At 42.7% G+C, this 15269-nt stretch overlaps 1 protein-coding gene across 1 annotated transcript in view; it reads left to right on the forward strand.

Moving 5' to 3' along the window:
* ADAMTS20 (ADAM metallopeptidase with thrombospondin type 1 motif 20) overlaps nt 1-15269 on the forward strand; it is a 1463844-nt gene that overhangs the window by 959764 nt on the left and 488811 nt on the right. Inside the window, exons 25-26 of the mRNA XM_078648053.1 lie at nt 6829-6993; nt 13138-13431. Of these exons, the coding sequence (XP_078504179.1) occupies nt 6829-6993; nt 13138-13431 (459 nt within the window). The remainder of the gene's footprint in view (nt 1-6828; nt 6994-13137; nt 13432-15269) is intronic.

The raw sequence follows: 15269 nt of genomic DNA on the forward strand, positions 1-15269 counted from the left end.
TTTTATATATGGATATTTTATTATTTATCTATATAAATTCACTTTACTATGAAGGTGATCTAGATTAGTGGCTGTTGATTTGACAACCCCATTTATGAGAGCTCGTATGAATTTGTATATAAATGTGATATTATGTGTTTTAACAACTATGATCCCAAGACACTTCGATATATTTCTGTATGATTATGCTCCATGCACTTTAGGATTGGTAGCCGGTAGGCCTTAATGACATTATGTCAACACTGTGGCTACTGGTGGCCATTAGTTTACAGCACATAGCACTTTAGTTTTATTTTGCACTGCAACCCAATAGGGTATAAGGAGGGGTTGAGCACTTAGTCAGTTTTCTTTTTAAGCATTTGCGATTTTGCACATTAAAGTGAACCTTACAGAGTGGAGGACGGACAGGAATTGGTGGATGGAGTTTTAGTGTATTGATACTGACATTTACAATGATGGCCGAACTATAGTATATAAGGAATAAAATAAACTATTTGCACTAGTCACTTTATGTATAGCAATGTTAGAGGAGTATTCAAAAACATTGTTGTAGCTGGGGTAAATGCATATTATGTATTGGTTTGGGGGTATAAATTATGGTCTGCGGGTACTGTAGGTATTAGTAAAACTGAATGAGGAAATGGGCATTAAATATCAGGGTAATAAAAGCATTGGAGCTATTAATAAATCAGAATATAGCAAAATAGTGATCTGCACACAAAATTACTATGTTATGTGATTTTGATGCAAAATAGTTGTTTTATGAAAGTATTTATATTCATATTATATATTTATAAGTGGGCATTTGCACGGATATGTATTATGTTGTCTATATCTATGATTTGGTTCACAAGCACCATCACTTTAAAAAGGCAGATAAAGCAAGCCAGGATTGTCATGTGATCAAGGCCGGTCACGTCCCTAACGATGTGAGTAAAAATAAAGAAATTTGCATGGAAACTGGGTCTGCACTCGTTTACCTCCTGGGGAGACTGAAGTGGCAAGGTAAATGAAGGTTTATTTCAAGCTTAATAGAAAACACCAGTTGAGTGCATCCTTCGTTTTTGAAGTACGATCTACCAAGTGTTAGTGGTAATCATGGTTCAAAGAGGAGTTGGAGTGCATGAGAATACACAAGGTTAAATAATAATATGTTTTACCACCGTTCACATACAAAGGAACAGAGTGCATGCTAGAGCATAATGTGCATGTGTAATGCAGTGGCGGAAGCCTGTGTGCATGTACACTTAGTAATGAGCTCACTACAGTGCCCTAAAAGCCAATGCCACGTGTATGTAGGACAGAGCTGCCCGCTGGCTGAAGCCTACAGTACGATCCAGCAGGTCCTTAAAATGAGACAGACATGTGACTGAATGAGGTCAGAGATCACATCATTACGCACGACAACATCGCTTGTTCGCACCTGCACACTCAGGCTGATGCACCCCACCCCTACCGAAGCACTGCGCTCAACTTGTGTCTGTAGGGCAGCACTGCCCGCTGGCTCAGGCCTACAGTACGGTCCAGCAGGTCTTTAAAATGAGACAGAGATGTGGCTGAATGAGATCACGACGGGCAGTAGGGTTTACAATTTAGAGCCAGTGTTGATTGCCAGGATGGTGTACACCTCATGGATCCCTTTTTTATTGCGCATTGTGATTTGCGAGGTGGATGTGGCCATATCACCTGAGGCAGGGTGGAAAAAAATGGGACATGTGGCGTTGTTGTTATCCGATTTATACATACGCAAAGCAGGCTGGGCTTGTGTACGCCAGGCCAGCATAGGGGTGTGAATGATTGTTCCAAGGATCTGGGCATTGTTCAGTTCCTGCCTGGCCAGGAAGTGTAATTATGTGTGTTTTTTTTGCAGTTTTGATGTTGCAGAATGCGCAATTTACATTAATGTAGCATGTACTGGGAGGGCGGCAATTATCGCTAATGAGATGCTGTTCGAAAACATTGAATGGCCAACGTAGTATGCAGTGAGAAAATTGACCCACATCCCGATTCTGCTTTGGTGCACATTGGGTACAGTGGTTGGAGTCAACCCATCTGTCCCGGTCAGCTGATGGATTAGGTCGACGACATGTCAAATATTGTGTTCAACCAACACTTATTAGAGATAGTGGCTCACGCAGCTGCACTCACATTCATGGTACTGTTTTATGGTTTAGGGTAGTACAATGGTGTTTGTGTACTGTAGGCGGTTGTGCTGCGGGTACTGTTTTAGGATTTAGAGTAGTGCAGTATGTTTGTGTAGTGTTTAGATATTAGTCCTGGAAATAGTGTTTTAGGATTTAGGGTAGTGCAGTAGTGTTTCGTTAGTGTAGCGGATCGTGCCAACATACTGACTCACAGAGCTCCGAGCCGACGCACTGGCTTGTAAAGGCATAGCCGCGACCTACTGATGTAGGGAGAGGCAGCTTGAAAAGGGTATCTCACACAGACACAGATACCAGTGTTGCCTCGTAGAGGTAAAACTACAAACCCGATGGCTTCTACACGGACAGATGCGAGCTGACGGACTGAATCACAAAATGGCTGCCAACACTTCCTAGTTTCAACAGTTCACAGCCAATCAGCTGCAGGCTTGTGCTCTTGACGCCTCAGCCAATCAGATGTCAGAATTCTAAAATGTCAATATCTGTAAAATTTGATATTTCCCATAAACTACTGCCACCATTTAAATCAAAAGTGTGCTTTCTGAACCATCACCTTTGCCCCTACTAAATTTGGCCTAATTCCGTTCAGCAGTTTCACCTGTAGTCTTCTCCTCATATGGAATTTGCATGAAGAAAACACGTTTTGCGACCCCCTCCTTTTTTATCAACCCCCCCAGACCAATAACTCCCACATTTTTGATATAGGAGCTGATCAAAAATGAGAAACTTTTTGGATAATTTCGTAAACCTTCTTCAAACAACGCCAAAGTTTTAAGCACATGCAGGGCTCCAAGAGGGGCGCAGCGCAACACCCCTCCTAACATGACAGAAGCCCTGGAGCTGCGAGGAGCACAGCGGGTCCCTGCAGCCCCAGCAAGTCCCGCTATTCGCTATTATTTTCCTACAAATGCCCCCGGAACCCACGGGCCTCATTAAAATATAAACCGCGGAAACCCGCGACCCAAGTGCAAATTGCGCCAATTTTGGGTTTTTTAAATTCTTTTTTTTGGTTCTAGGGGTCCTTCTGGGACCCCCTGAGCAGGCATTGGGGGTCAGGGTGTTTCTACACTGCCCCCTTCTCTTGTTTTATATCTTTGTTTCTCTGTTTTCTGGCGACTCGCCTCTACCGAACCACAAGATGGCTGCCAACACTTCCTGGTTTGGGGTGTTGGCAGCCAATCACAGTGAAGCTTGTGCACGGCACTTAGGCTCTGCCCAGATATCGAAACTATTATTTTTCTAATTTCTCAGCATCTACTGAACGGATTTACACCATTTAAAAAAAAGGTTGCTTTCTGACCCACGCACTACCTTCGTGCCAAATTTGGGGTAATTCCGTTCAGTAGTTTCGCTGTAGCCTTGCACAAAGTTTCCTATGGGAAAATGATTTTTGACTCTTATTTTTCGCATTACTCAAAAACTACTGAACGGATTCAAACCATTTAAAAAAAGGTCGCTTTCTGAACCAAGCTCTACCTTTCTGCCAAATTTGGGGTAATTCCGTTCAGCAGTTCGGGCTGTAGCTCGTCGCACAATTTCATGAGAAAAATGCATTTTGGGACCCCCCTTTTTTCTCAGCCCCCGCTTGACGAATAACCCCCAGACTTTAAGGATATGAGGTGACCTGGATAGACTTTTTTGGGGGAGAATTTGATAAAGATTCGTCAAACGACGCAAACGTTATTAGCAAATCAATAAATGCTTTTTCTATGGAAACTAGTTTCTAACTATAACTACCTACTGGCGACCGCCAGTAGGTAATATGTTCTGCATAATTATGGATTTTCCACATTCACCATGTAATCTAGTATCTACTGCATAATCTGCGCATTTTATGATGTATCATTGTTTTACCATACAAAGTCATCAACACATTTAACGGTCACGCTGGAACCTTAAAACAATCAAACACTATATATAATACTGTGGCCAAGTGGAAGTAAGAGATCGAAGGCCAGGTCGTGATGCGTAAGGTTTTATTTTTTTTAAACACTTTTCTAGAGTGACTAGACAGTCTCTCCTTGGCAAATTGGGCTTGATCCGTGATGTTAAAGGTACTGTGGTCTGGGACTCCAGTTGAATGCTTTGGGACGTCCCTGCTAGATTGCTCCCAGGTCTGGAATTCAGGGTCTCCCAGAAAAGAACACCAGCCAGTGGATGTTTGGAAAAGAAAATAGAAACAGTTTCAGGGAGACGTTACCACGCCGCTCGTATTACCCAAGGGGAACCAGGGAGTGCAGGGAACACCGCTGTCTGTGCGTCATCATCTGGCAGTGCAGAAGGAACACGTGTGTTCGGGGTGAAGGATTGTGGATTTGAAAAGGGTAAGGAAAGGAGTGGGAATGGGTACGAGCAAGGTCTCACACGGACGGGCTCCCCCGCCTCCCAACCCAACTCGAGACTTTCCGCCGTACCTGTAACAGCCACGCTCCTCTGGGAATGTGGTTCGGTGAATCGTGGGGTCATTGGCCTCCAGGCTCTGCCGGTCCTCGCTCGATACTCTGCTCTCTTGGAGTGCCATATTCCTCCTCCTTTCTTGACTCTCCTGAGTCACAGTCTTCCCTCCTCCGCTCTTGCGAAAACGCCACCAGAACTGCTCCCGACTGCTCTCTGGTGTCTGTGAACGCCAACTGTTGTACTTCCTCCTCTTTTTCCAAAGGCAGGCCACTGACGTTCATGAAGGGCGAGGCCTCGTTGAACTGACAAGCCCAGTTAAAGGCGCCAACTTCATTTTCTTCTTCCGTGGTTGTCCTTGGGAGTGAGCTTTCCCTGCTCCATTCATCCTGTGGGGAACGGACACAATGAGGTGATGGAGGTATTGCTGCCCACCATTCCCTACCGGGGACAGCTGGAGAGGCTGGCGGGCTCGTCCTGTCACAAATACAAATGCAAGAAACACTATGTGTAATACCATTGCAAGATGACCATCTGGTGCTATATTAAATTGTGTTTGTTATTGCTAGCGTATGCCTGCCACGTTTAGGCGGAATCATGTTTCTTCTTTTACTTTTCTAATGTTATAATTTGTATATGGTTAAGTTGTGTGTGTTGTATTGGGGTTATGTGAGTGGGTGAATGCAAGAATAGGTCAGTGGGTGGATGAATGGATTCATGAGTGTAATGATGAGTAACAGATTATTTATATGATGACTTATTGAATGCTGAAACAGATCAATGACAAATGAGGCACTTTTAAGCCAGACCCTTTTTGTGTGTTCACCATCATGTTTTTAGGTCGAGCCTAGACATCGCTTGTGCTGTCTGGAAGATCTGTTGTATGTACTTTGTGGGCTATGGATATAAGCCCCAGGACTTGTCTGCTTCCACTTTTGCTTAGGGACTTTTTTCTGTTCAACTGCCTCTATTTAAATGTCTTAATAGAACACGACCGGTAGAGGTCAGTAAAATACCAGAATTGCTTTCTGCTTAGGGACTTTCTTGTATTATTTTTCCGGCAACTGCCTCTATTTAACTTTCTTGATAGAAAAGACCAGCAAAGGTCAGTAAAACACCAGAATCACATTAGCATTCCCTAGATTTCAGGCCATAGAAACTTGTCTTCCACAAGCACCCATAGACAATAATATTTTTTTCAAATCTTGTATTTTCGGTGATATGACCACCGAAGGCCCCGATTTTATATTAAATACAGAGCTTTGGACTATACCATTTCCTGCTGATAGGCAATATTTCTCTCAGTGTGTTCCCATACCTGGTGTGTTCCACAGTTTGGTACATACTTTACATCCATATTAAAGAACAGTAGATGTTTCAGCACCCAGGCTAATGTGCTACATAGCTAAATACATAGACGGTCCCAAAGACGAGACCAATTGCATTGCAAATGCTTGTTTGGACTGCGTTTGCTTGTCTTTGAACTCTGTGCAAGTACTGGTTCACTCCTGTCTAGCCCCCAGTGTATGTGCTCTGATCCCTAAAACATGGTAAATGCGGCTAACTCCTAATTGGCATATTTAACTCCCAGGTAAGGCCACAGTATGTGGTGCAAGAAATACACAAATGGCATGGAAAAGCTAAGTCACCTGTGGACTGCAGCACAGTTTGTATTAAATTATTGATACTGTGCTTCACCCTAAGGCATTTGTAGCCTTATTCTTAGTCAAGTGCTCCCATCCACCCTAATTTATAATTCACTTTCTTACACAGACGTGTTAGCGTTGCCAATTATTATTGTCTCAGATTTTTCAGTGCAGACACATTATTATGGTTGATGGGGACTTAGCAATGAACTAGATGCAGCTCTATAGCATCATACTGGAACATACATTCTTCCTTTGAAAACATCAGCAAGAATTACTTCACAGTAGTTCTAATTAATCTAGAATGCTCTCGTATTTACATTTCTACTTTATGACTACATAGCCTAATCGTATGGTGCACAATGTGTGCTTGTATGTGGCTTAAATGTAAAAATGTAAAAATGTTCTACTTCCAAAGTATTGCGTATTATATATATATATATATATATATATATATATATATATATATATATATATATATATATATATATATATATATATATATATATATATATATATATATATATATATATTCATATGTTATGTGCAATGTACTCACTGTCTTACAAGTGATCTGGAAACCTAATGCAACTAAATAAAAAATCTATATTATTATTTGTTTCCAGTGTTCCGTATCTTGTGGAAAGGGTACTCAAGCTCGCTACGTCAGCTGTAGAGATTCAGAGGGGGGTGTGGCACATGAAACGCAATGTGCACACATACCTAAACCTGAAGACGTTTCAAGTTGTTTTACACCTTGTGGAGAATGGCAGGCAGGCGAGTGGTCTCACGTGAGTTATTGTATTATTAATAAAATCTAACTGACTTTCCTTGTCTACGTGCTTGTCCTTTAGCCGTAAGAACTACCATGTTTAATCTGCTATTGCTGTAAAATCCACTCCACACCTGGTGTTCTGGAAAATGAACTTTGTACCTTCTGCCCTGTATAACCTGTGGATAATTGAAATGGTTAATTTGTGTGTTGATACAAGAAATGGATGTCTCCTTGTAGAAGATATAATGTTGGAATGGTCTCCACTCTTAATCCTTGGAGACTGTGTCTGTCTACACACAATACAGTACAGTAAGGTATAGTTTAGAGCAGTGTCCGCAAAACCATGTGTCTGAGGAAGTCCTTCTTCCACTTTATGATTTCCTCCACATAACTCAATATGGGACATTGGATTATTTGACCTAGCTGAGACCTGAGGGGCGGGGTCTCAAAAAATGCTCAGTTCCTTTTTCCATTCTACTACAGTAGATATATGCTGACTTCCTGTGAGGCCATTATGTGGTGAATGCTTTCAAAATATTAAATCCAAGCTCCTTTTAAGCAGCAATAATGGTTAGGAAAAGGCTGCCTTATTGCATAGGGATTAGTTGTGGAAACCATGGGCAACAATGACTTCTCTGTAAAGTTTTGAACATGTGAGAGCTGTTAAAAATTGAGGTTTCAGGTTGGCAGGCTATACACCTTGTCCAAGCAGGAGCCACAATCCTAGTTAGGGTAAGTCAGATATTCAACCTAATTTAACCTGTGCTCACACACTGGTAGCTTGGCACAGAGCAGCAAGGCTTAACTCAGGAGGCAATGTGTAAAGTATTTATGCACACCTTAATTACAGTAACACAATGAAAACACCACAAAAATCTTCACACCAGTTTAGAAAATTAGAGAATATTTATCTGAGTAAAACAAAACCAAACCTCCAAAATCCAATAAGTTGAAGTCGAGATATGATTTTTTAAAGATTAAATGCAAAAACAGTGTTTAGTTCTCACTAGCGGTCAAAAGGTTACTTGAGGTTGCGAAGGACCGATACCAATCCAAGGTTCAGGCTGAGGGAGGGCAGGACGGCTACAGGACCCACGCAGGGCCGCTAAAAAAGTACCATGATGCATTGATTCTTATTTATTACAAAACAAGAAGAGAGCAAGGGAATGTAGGGGTGCGTCCTTGTCCCCAGTTCAATAATATTTAAACAATGTGGACAAACCCACTGAAGAACTTATGAAACTCACTGTTGTGGTAGGCTATCTCATGGAACCATTAGGTTTTCTTAAAAGACCCCTCACACACCAACCTAGTTACAGCAGAGTGGGTGTGGTGTATTTGTGTGAAATAGTGTGAGTTAAAAATATCCCTGGGAATCCTTGCCTGATATGTTTATTAGTGACGGCCCAGGATATCGTTAAAAGCTAGTGGTGCAACTAATGGAGGGATTTACTCCTAGTTGTCAAAAAGAGGTCTACATGTTTCAGCCCAACCAAAAAAAGAGTTAAATGGGCTTTCTTCAGGACCCTGTGAGTGAAACGTGAGTGGCAAAAGAACACCCCACATGAGTTGTGATTATCCTACGCACGCGCTAAGGTGTGTGGTAGTATTTGTTGGTGTCAGTATACTTACTGACACTAAATAAAACACACTTGATTTTAGTGGCAGGCAGAAATACGAGGCCCGGGAGGGGTATCATCTGTAGTCACACTTTCCTCAAGATGTATAAGCCGTATAGAACCTGTTGTGGTCTCCCGTGGTCTCGGCTGCTGAAATCCCTCCGTTAGTTGCACCACTAGCTTTTAACGATACCCTGGGCCGTCACTAATAAACATATCAGCCAAAGATTCCCAGAGATATTTTTAACTCACACTATTTCACACGAATACACCACACCAGCTCTGCTGTAACCAGGCATCGTAGCACAACTGGGGGGCATTCGTAGGGACCCCAATGATGAAGCATGACACCAACTAGGTTGGTGTGTGAGGGGTCTTTTAAGAATACCTAATGGTTCCATGAGATACCAAACCACAACAGTGAGTTTCATAAGTTCTTCAGTTGATTCTTATTTACAGTCGGGTTGATGCATTGAAGTTGAGCCTCACTGTGAAGTGTTCGGATTGACGCTGTGCCTCGACGTTCCTCCCAGTCGGAACCCGCATCCTTGTTGAATCAGCACTGCTTCGGCGGGCACTGCGTCAGTTCCAATTGGCACTGATTTTTGCAGAAAACAACTGCAAAACTGACTTCTAAGGCCCCGGACTGGATGGGTCATCTTAAGCAGGGGTAGAACTAACAGATGGCAGAGTACAGCAGCACCAGCAGAGTTGCAAGAGGTCTTTTGTGTCCCTGACAAAACAGCAGGCAAGCCCTTGGAGAAACTTGGGTTCAAGTATGTAGAGAGCAGGTCCAGTCCCTCTCATTCCCAGGCAAAAAGCAGCAGGCGAACACCGGAGAACAGGTAGCAAAGTGGTAGACCCTCCGATAGCACTGCAATCACCAGGCCAACACAGTAATGCAGGTACAAAAGTGGCAGTTCCTCATACAGCATAGCATCTCTTCTTCCAGCCAGAATGTCCTAGGTCACAGCAAAGTCCTAATTTTGTGGCTACCTAGGCCTACCTGTGACTTACATGTAATAAAAAGGAAGGTTTGGGCCTGGCAAGTAGGTTAACTTAGCAAAACTTAAGGGGATGATGGACAGAGTGTTGAACATTGTAAGCACTCACCCCCAGTCAACTGATCTGGGTTTAATCCATCATCATTCTTTAGCTCACTCCGCCACCCCAGTTCAGTCTAACGATGTGCCTCATGGGAACAGTCCAGTCCAAACTGCTAAGCCATGTCTTCCCTGGACCAGAAACAAGCATCCTGAACCGGTTTTGGGTTCATAACCCTCATCAGCCAGGCTATCTTAAATCCAGTGGCAAAGTGAGCAAGGGACCCACGTCTGGGCATACCCTGCCAAGTTAGGGCGAACATAGCAAAACTAAAGGTGATGATGGACAGAATGTTGAACATTGCAAGCACTCACCCCCAGTCAACTGATCTGGGTTTGACCCATCATCATTCTTTAGCTCACTCCGCTACCCCAGTTCAGACATGGCCATATGCAAATCAGTCTGACGCTGTGCCTCACGGGAACAGTCCAGCCCGAACTGCCAAGCCATGTCTTCCCTGGGCCGGAAACAAGCATCCTGGGACCGGTTTCGGGTTCATAACCCTCATCAGCCAGGCTATCTTAAATCCAGTGGCAAAGTGAGCAAGGGACCCAGCTTACCCTGCCAACTTAGGGCGAAATTAGCAAAACCAAAGGGGATGATGGAGTGTCGAACATTGCAAGCACTCACCCCCAGTCAACTGATCTGGGTTTAATCCATCATTATTCTTTAGCTCACTCCGCCACCCCAGTTCAGACATGGCCATATGCAAATCAGTCTGGCGCTGTGCCTCATGGGAACAGTCCAGGCTAACTTGCCAGGTCGAAATGGCAGTTTAAAACGTCACACACAGCGCTGCTGTGGCAGGCCTGAGCCATGTTTAAAGGGCTACTGAAGTAGGTGACACAATCAGTGCTACAGACCCACGAGAGGTATTTAATTTAATTTACAGGCCCTGGGCACATGTAGTGTACTTTACCAGAACTTCTAATTAAATAAAATATGCCAATTGTGGAGAAGCAAATATTACCATGTTTCTGAGTAGAGAGCATATGCACTTTAGCATGGGTTAGCAGTGGTAAAGTGTGCAGATTTCTAATGCCAGCACAAATGAAGTCAGCAAAACAGGAGGTCAGAAGGCAAAAAGTCAAGGGACACCATGCCAAGGATGCAAGGTCTGACAAGAGCTTAAAGACTATGCTGAATTGTGACACTCATTATAGCAATAGACTGTAACCTTCGTATTAATATAGGACTTGATACACATGTTCAGCCCCAAAATTAACGTCTATTTGTTATTTGGCTGAGAAGTTCAAGTACAAAATATTATCCAGATTGCTACCAATCTAAGTTTGCTGCATTTGAGACATTTCATATTGTATGCTTTATCCAGCTTCAGTGACCTAATGACATTTATATTGCAATTGGAAGCCTTCACACCTATTCATATCATGTAACAACCTTGCTAATTAGCTGTTTGGCATACCAAGCTTAAGTGGTATCTACATAATACTTCACAAATGAAGGAGTGTGTTGATCTGAGTGCATTGCTTTTGTGACTAAGTAGACACGAATACTCCAAGATTCTGGTAGAACATATTTTTTCCAATCACCAGGAGTCATCCTGGAAGGGTTCCCACTGATGGTGTTGAAATGATTTTAAGTGGATGGGACAGAAAAACTGGCTAGTGGGTGAAGTTCAGGGGAAAAAATAGCTTATATATAAGTGCTTCCATTTTAGCACAGTAAAACGTTTGGAACCATAGGTACAGAAATTATATTTTTATGTTATAAATTCATGAGTGGTAACCTTTTAGGGGTTAGTTTAAGATTACCATTCAGTGGCAGACTCCTTACCATTTTACACATACATTTGATTGAACTACTGCCACTACAGAATCAGTATAAATTGAGACATCATTCCTGTCTGCTGCAATAGGCGTAACATTTGCAGAGTTTCACCTTCCTTTGTCAAGATTCTAAAATAACGAGGAACCATTTTCCTAACAAAATATGCATGACTAGTTCACCCTGCCCATGTCGGGAACAATGCTTGTGTTTCAGGAAGTATGATGCCTAGAATGTTTAAAGGTCTTGGAACCAGGAGTAGTACAGCAACCCTGAGTAAGGTGAACCAGTTTTGGTAGAGGCTGTTTTGAAAAATTGTTTTTTAAATGGATTTTGGTACAACTGCATTTACCTTTTCAAATCTTCGGATGAGGCTAACAACATCACTGTGCAGGAACCCATCCAAAACACTTGACATCAGCCAACCATTGAGCAGTAACCTGAGAAAATATCCTGTCCCAGTCTAATCATTCCCACTGCAGCTGTTTAACTGTTTTTGAAAACTTTGAGATGCAGGTCTGTCATCAAAGAGCTTCCATAACAGCCGTCAGGAAGAGCAAGGAGTTAGCAAAATTAGAACCACAAGTGAGAACAGCGTGTCTACATTTGTACACTAAACCAAGACACACGATCTGTATCTACTGTCGGAACTGTCGACCCAGTGTGAGAAGGTGTTCCTTTGAAGTGTCCTTTCTAGGCTGCTTTCCAAACACAGCATTTGTGTGGAGTATTGCTTTTTACAGATGGGTAGTCTCCAGCCTACAGCAGCCACAAAGAGGAATAGGATTTTTGCTTCTGGCTGTCATCAGTCAACAGAAGCATTAATCAGGGAGACACAAAATGGCAGACCTTACCTAAATGTTTCCTCACCTCTCCTCTCCTCTGCACAACAAAGTCTGCAGTTGCACCCCTCTCTCCTACTCTCGTCCAAATGTCAGTATTCTATGTTAATTAGTAGCTGCTTGCTGGCAACCTCACATCCATCTCGTGTTAAGGCCAGGCCTGTGGTATTCAAAATGTATCCAACAGACCTCCATTACTCTCGCCCACCCTCATACATGGTGCAAGTACCACACAGGCTACATAAACAAACATTCGCACCATACACTTGGAATGTCACTGCTAGGAACTGGAGAAGCACGTAGAAATGGACACATTAAATAAATGGGCCAGAAGACTCTATGTACTAAAGCCACGACAGGGACTGTAGTCCTCTGTCAGTCATCAAGGCATGCTAGGTGTTCCCCTCAAGGTCACATGAAAAGTCCAGAACCTACTCATGTCAATGGACTGGCCTAGGCTGCTTTGCCCCCACTAGATTTGTGTGACGTCAGGACCAAACCTCTAAAACAAGAATACTAGATACATGCAGTTAGGCACTCAAGGTAGAGAAACACAGCTGTATACAATGCAGGAAGCACTCCTGTCCTGACAGTCTGCACATAGGGAATCAGTGCCAAGTATGAAGCTGGGGTAGGATACACTCGAATTCCGATAACACAAGCTAATCGAATGATTATATTTTGGAGGGCTTGAAGTTGTCTTGTGAGACCATATTTAGTTGTTAATCAAGGCTTATTATCCTAGTGTACCCAGTTATACTATGGCGTTTGTTGACCGATACCTAATGTATATATTCATTTTCCTAGTGCTCTGTCTCCTGTGGTAGTGGAAGAGCTTTTCGGCAAGTTGTCTGTATAAACTACCATCATCATATTGATGAGCGTCTCTGCGATCCAGAAGGCCGTCCTACTGCAGAACAGGCATGCACCATGCCCCCATGTCATTCGTCATATGACCCTAACAAACATGGAAACCCAGCCTATAACCCTAACCATGACAACACTCAAATCCACAAGGACTACACTGTACTTGATAAAGGAACCCAGCGCAACATTCCTTCAGCCAGCGGCAATCAATGGAGGACAGGACCATGGGGAGCAGTAAGCAATGCCTCAAATAATTCTTTACAGACACGTTCCCAAATTCATTATTTTTGAGTATCCTACTATTTGCTTAAAACACGTGAAACATATTACAGTTATTGCATTACCTAATTTGCAACTGGAATTTTAGTTGGAAAAACTGAAAAAAAGCTTTGTGTATGTTTTACCAATGATCTCAATGAATGGTTTAGTGTAATATTTGATATTTGTCTTTGGAAATACATAGTTTTGTATTATGTTTAATGGTGTTGGTGCAATAGGAGAATCCCGTATAACTGTTCTTTTTGTAATCTGAATCAAAGAGTCAGGCAACATTTTAAGGACAAATTCAGCCCTATCCACAAAAGAACCCAAAAACACTATTTTCAGTTTTTCTACTTTATAAAGCATTCCCACACAAATGGCTGCAATACTGCAACAGGTATGAAAGTTTTTCGGGTAAATATGTATGAATGTTGCTGACACCTAGTAACTGTTTGAAACTTTCCAAGGTTAGGTGCATCGCAATACATATCCTATAAGAAGGTTATGTGGTCTATTTACCTTTCCAGAGACCAGCAGGTCACGGTTTTCAACGAAACTTCCTGTGCAAAAATGATATCATGATGTTCAAGAAGTATGTGATGTGAAAAAAGCCCTTAGCATTATTATTGTGTCTATAAAGTAGCCCGAATCTGTCTCTGATTGGCTGAAAAAAGCTATCTAATATTTTAGATGCCATTGTTTTTCCTTATAAATGTCCACATACACGTACCTGTTGACAGACACCAGATTGGGAATGTTGTCCCACCCTCCCCTATAACACAGATATCCAAGGACACCCCCGCTTTCCCTCATAGATTGGTGCTACATAGGTGCACCTTCACCCCAATGTTATCACATCCTAGAGGAGCAGGCCCAGTGCCACCATAGAGCTGTGCTTCGTAGGGGCTTCCTACCTCCTGATCCCACTCTCAAGCATGTACCTGATGCCAACCCAGGCAAGTGCTGCTAAAAGGTTCTATGTTAGAACAGGGACATCATAAGGATTTTGGTGGCCCAGGGCCAAACTTATTGTGGGGGGGGAGCTCTGTTTGGAACAGTTTTGAATTTATGATCCATATGATCCAGTTTCAGCTCTTTTATGATCTCTTTGGCCAGGTCATTGACATTGCACAGGCACACTGGCTGAATTATAAATGTGTTTACATCTAATATTCAGGTATATTGATGTGTGTTTTAATATTGTAACACAGCAGTCGCTCACTAATATTACTGCAATTAATCTCTGTGGCACTCTCCAATTCCTCATGCGCAAGGTTCTGCTTTGAAACAGAAACACAAGATTTCTCCAAAATATCTGTAATTGACTCTCACATTTCATCCACATTAAGAATAAATTAAGGGACTAACTGTATTTAAAACAATCTGTTTAAGAATTATTCAAGATCTTCAGGGCTAGATTATCTGCAGAACAGAGCTGGCTCTATCAGTGGGCCCACTTTGTTCATACCTTAAAACGTCTATGTGTCAAGTTCAAGTTCAAGTTCGGGCATTTGTATAGCGCACTACTCACCCAGAGGGTCTCAAGGCGCTAGGGGAAGGGGTATATTATTTGTCGAATAGCCAGGTTTTCAGTTCTTTTCTGAAGGAGATGTGGTTCTGAGTAAGGCGGAGGTGGGTGGGGAGTGAGTTCCAGGTCTTGGCAGCCAGGAAGGAGAAGGATCTGCCACCCATGGTGGATTTCCGGATGCGCGGGACTGCGGCGAGGGCTTGATTGGACGATCTTAATTGGCGGGTGGGTTTGTAGAAGGACAGTCGAGTGTTGAGGCATTCGGGTCCTAGATTGTAGAGGG

Source organism: Lissotriton helveticus, chromosome 1_1 (assembly GCF_964261635.1).
Source record: "Lissotriton helveticus chromosome 1_1, aLisHel1.1, whole genome shotgun sequence".
Classification (NCBI taxonomy): Eukaryota; Metazoa; Chordata; class Amphibia; order Caudata; family Salamandridae; genus Lissotriton; species Lissotriton helveticus.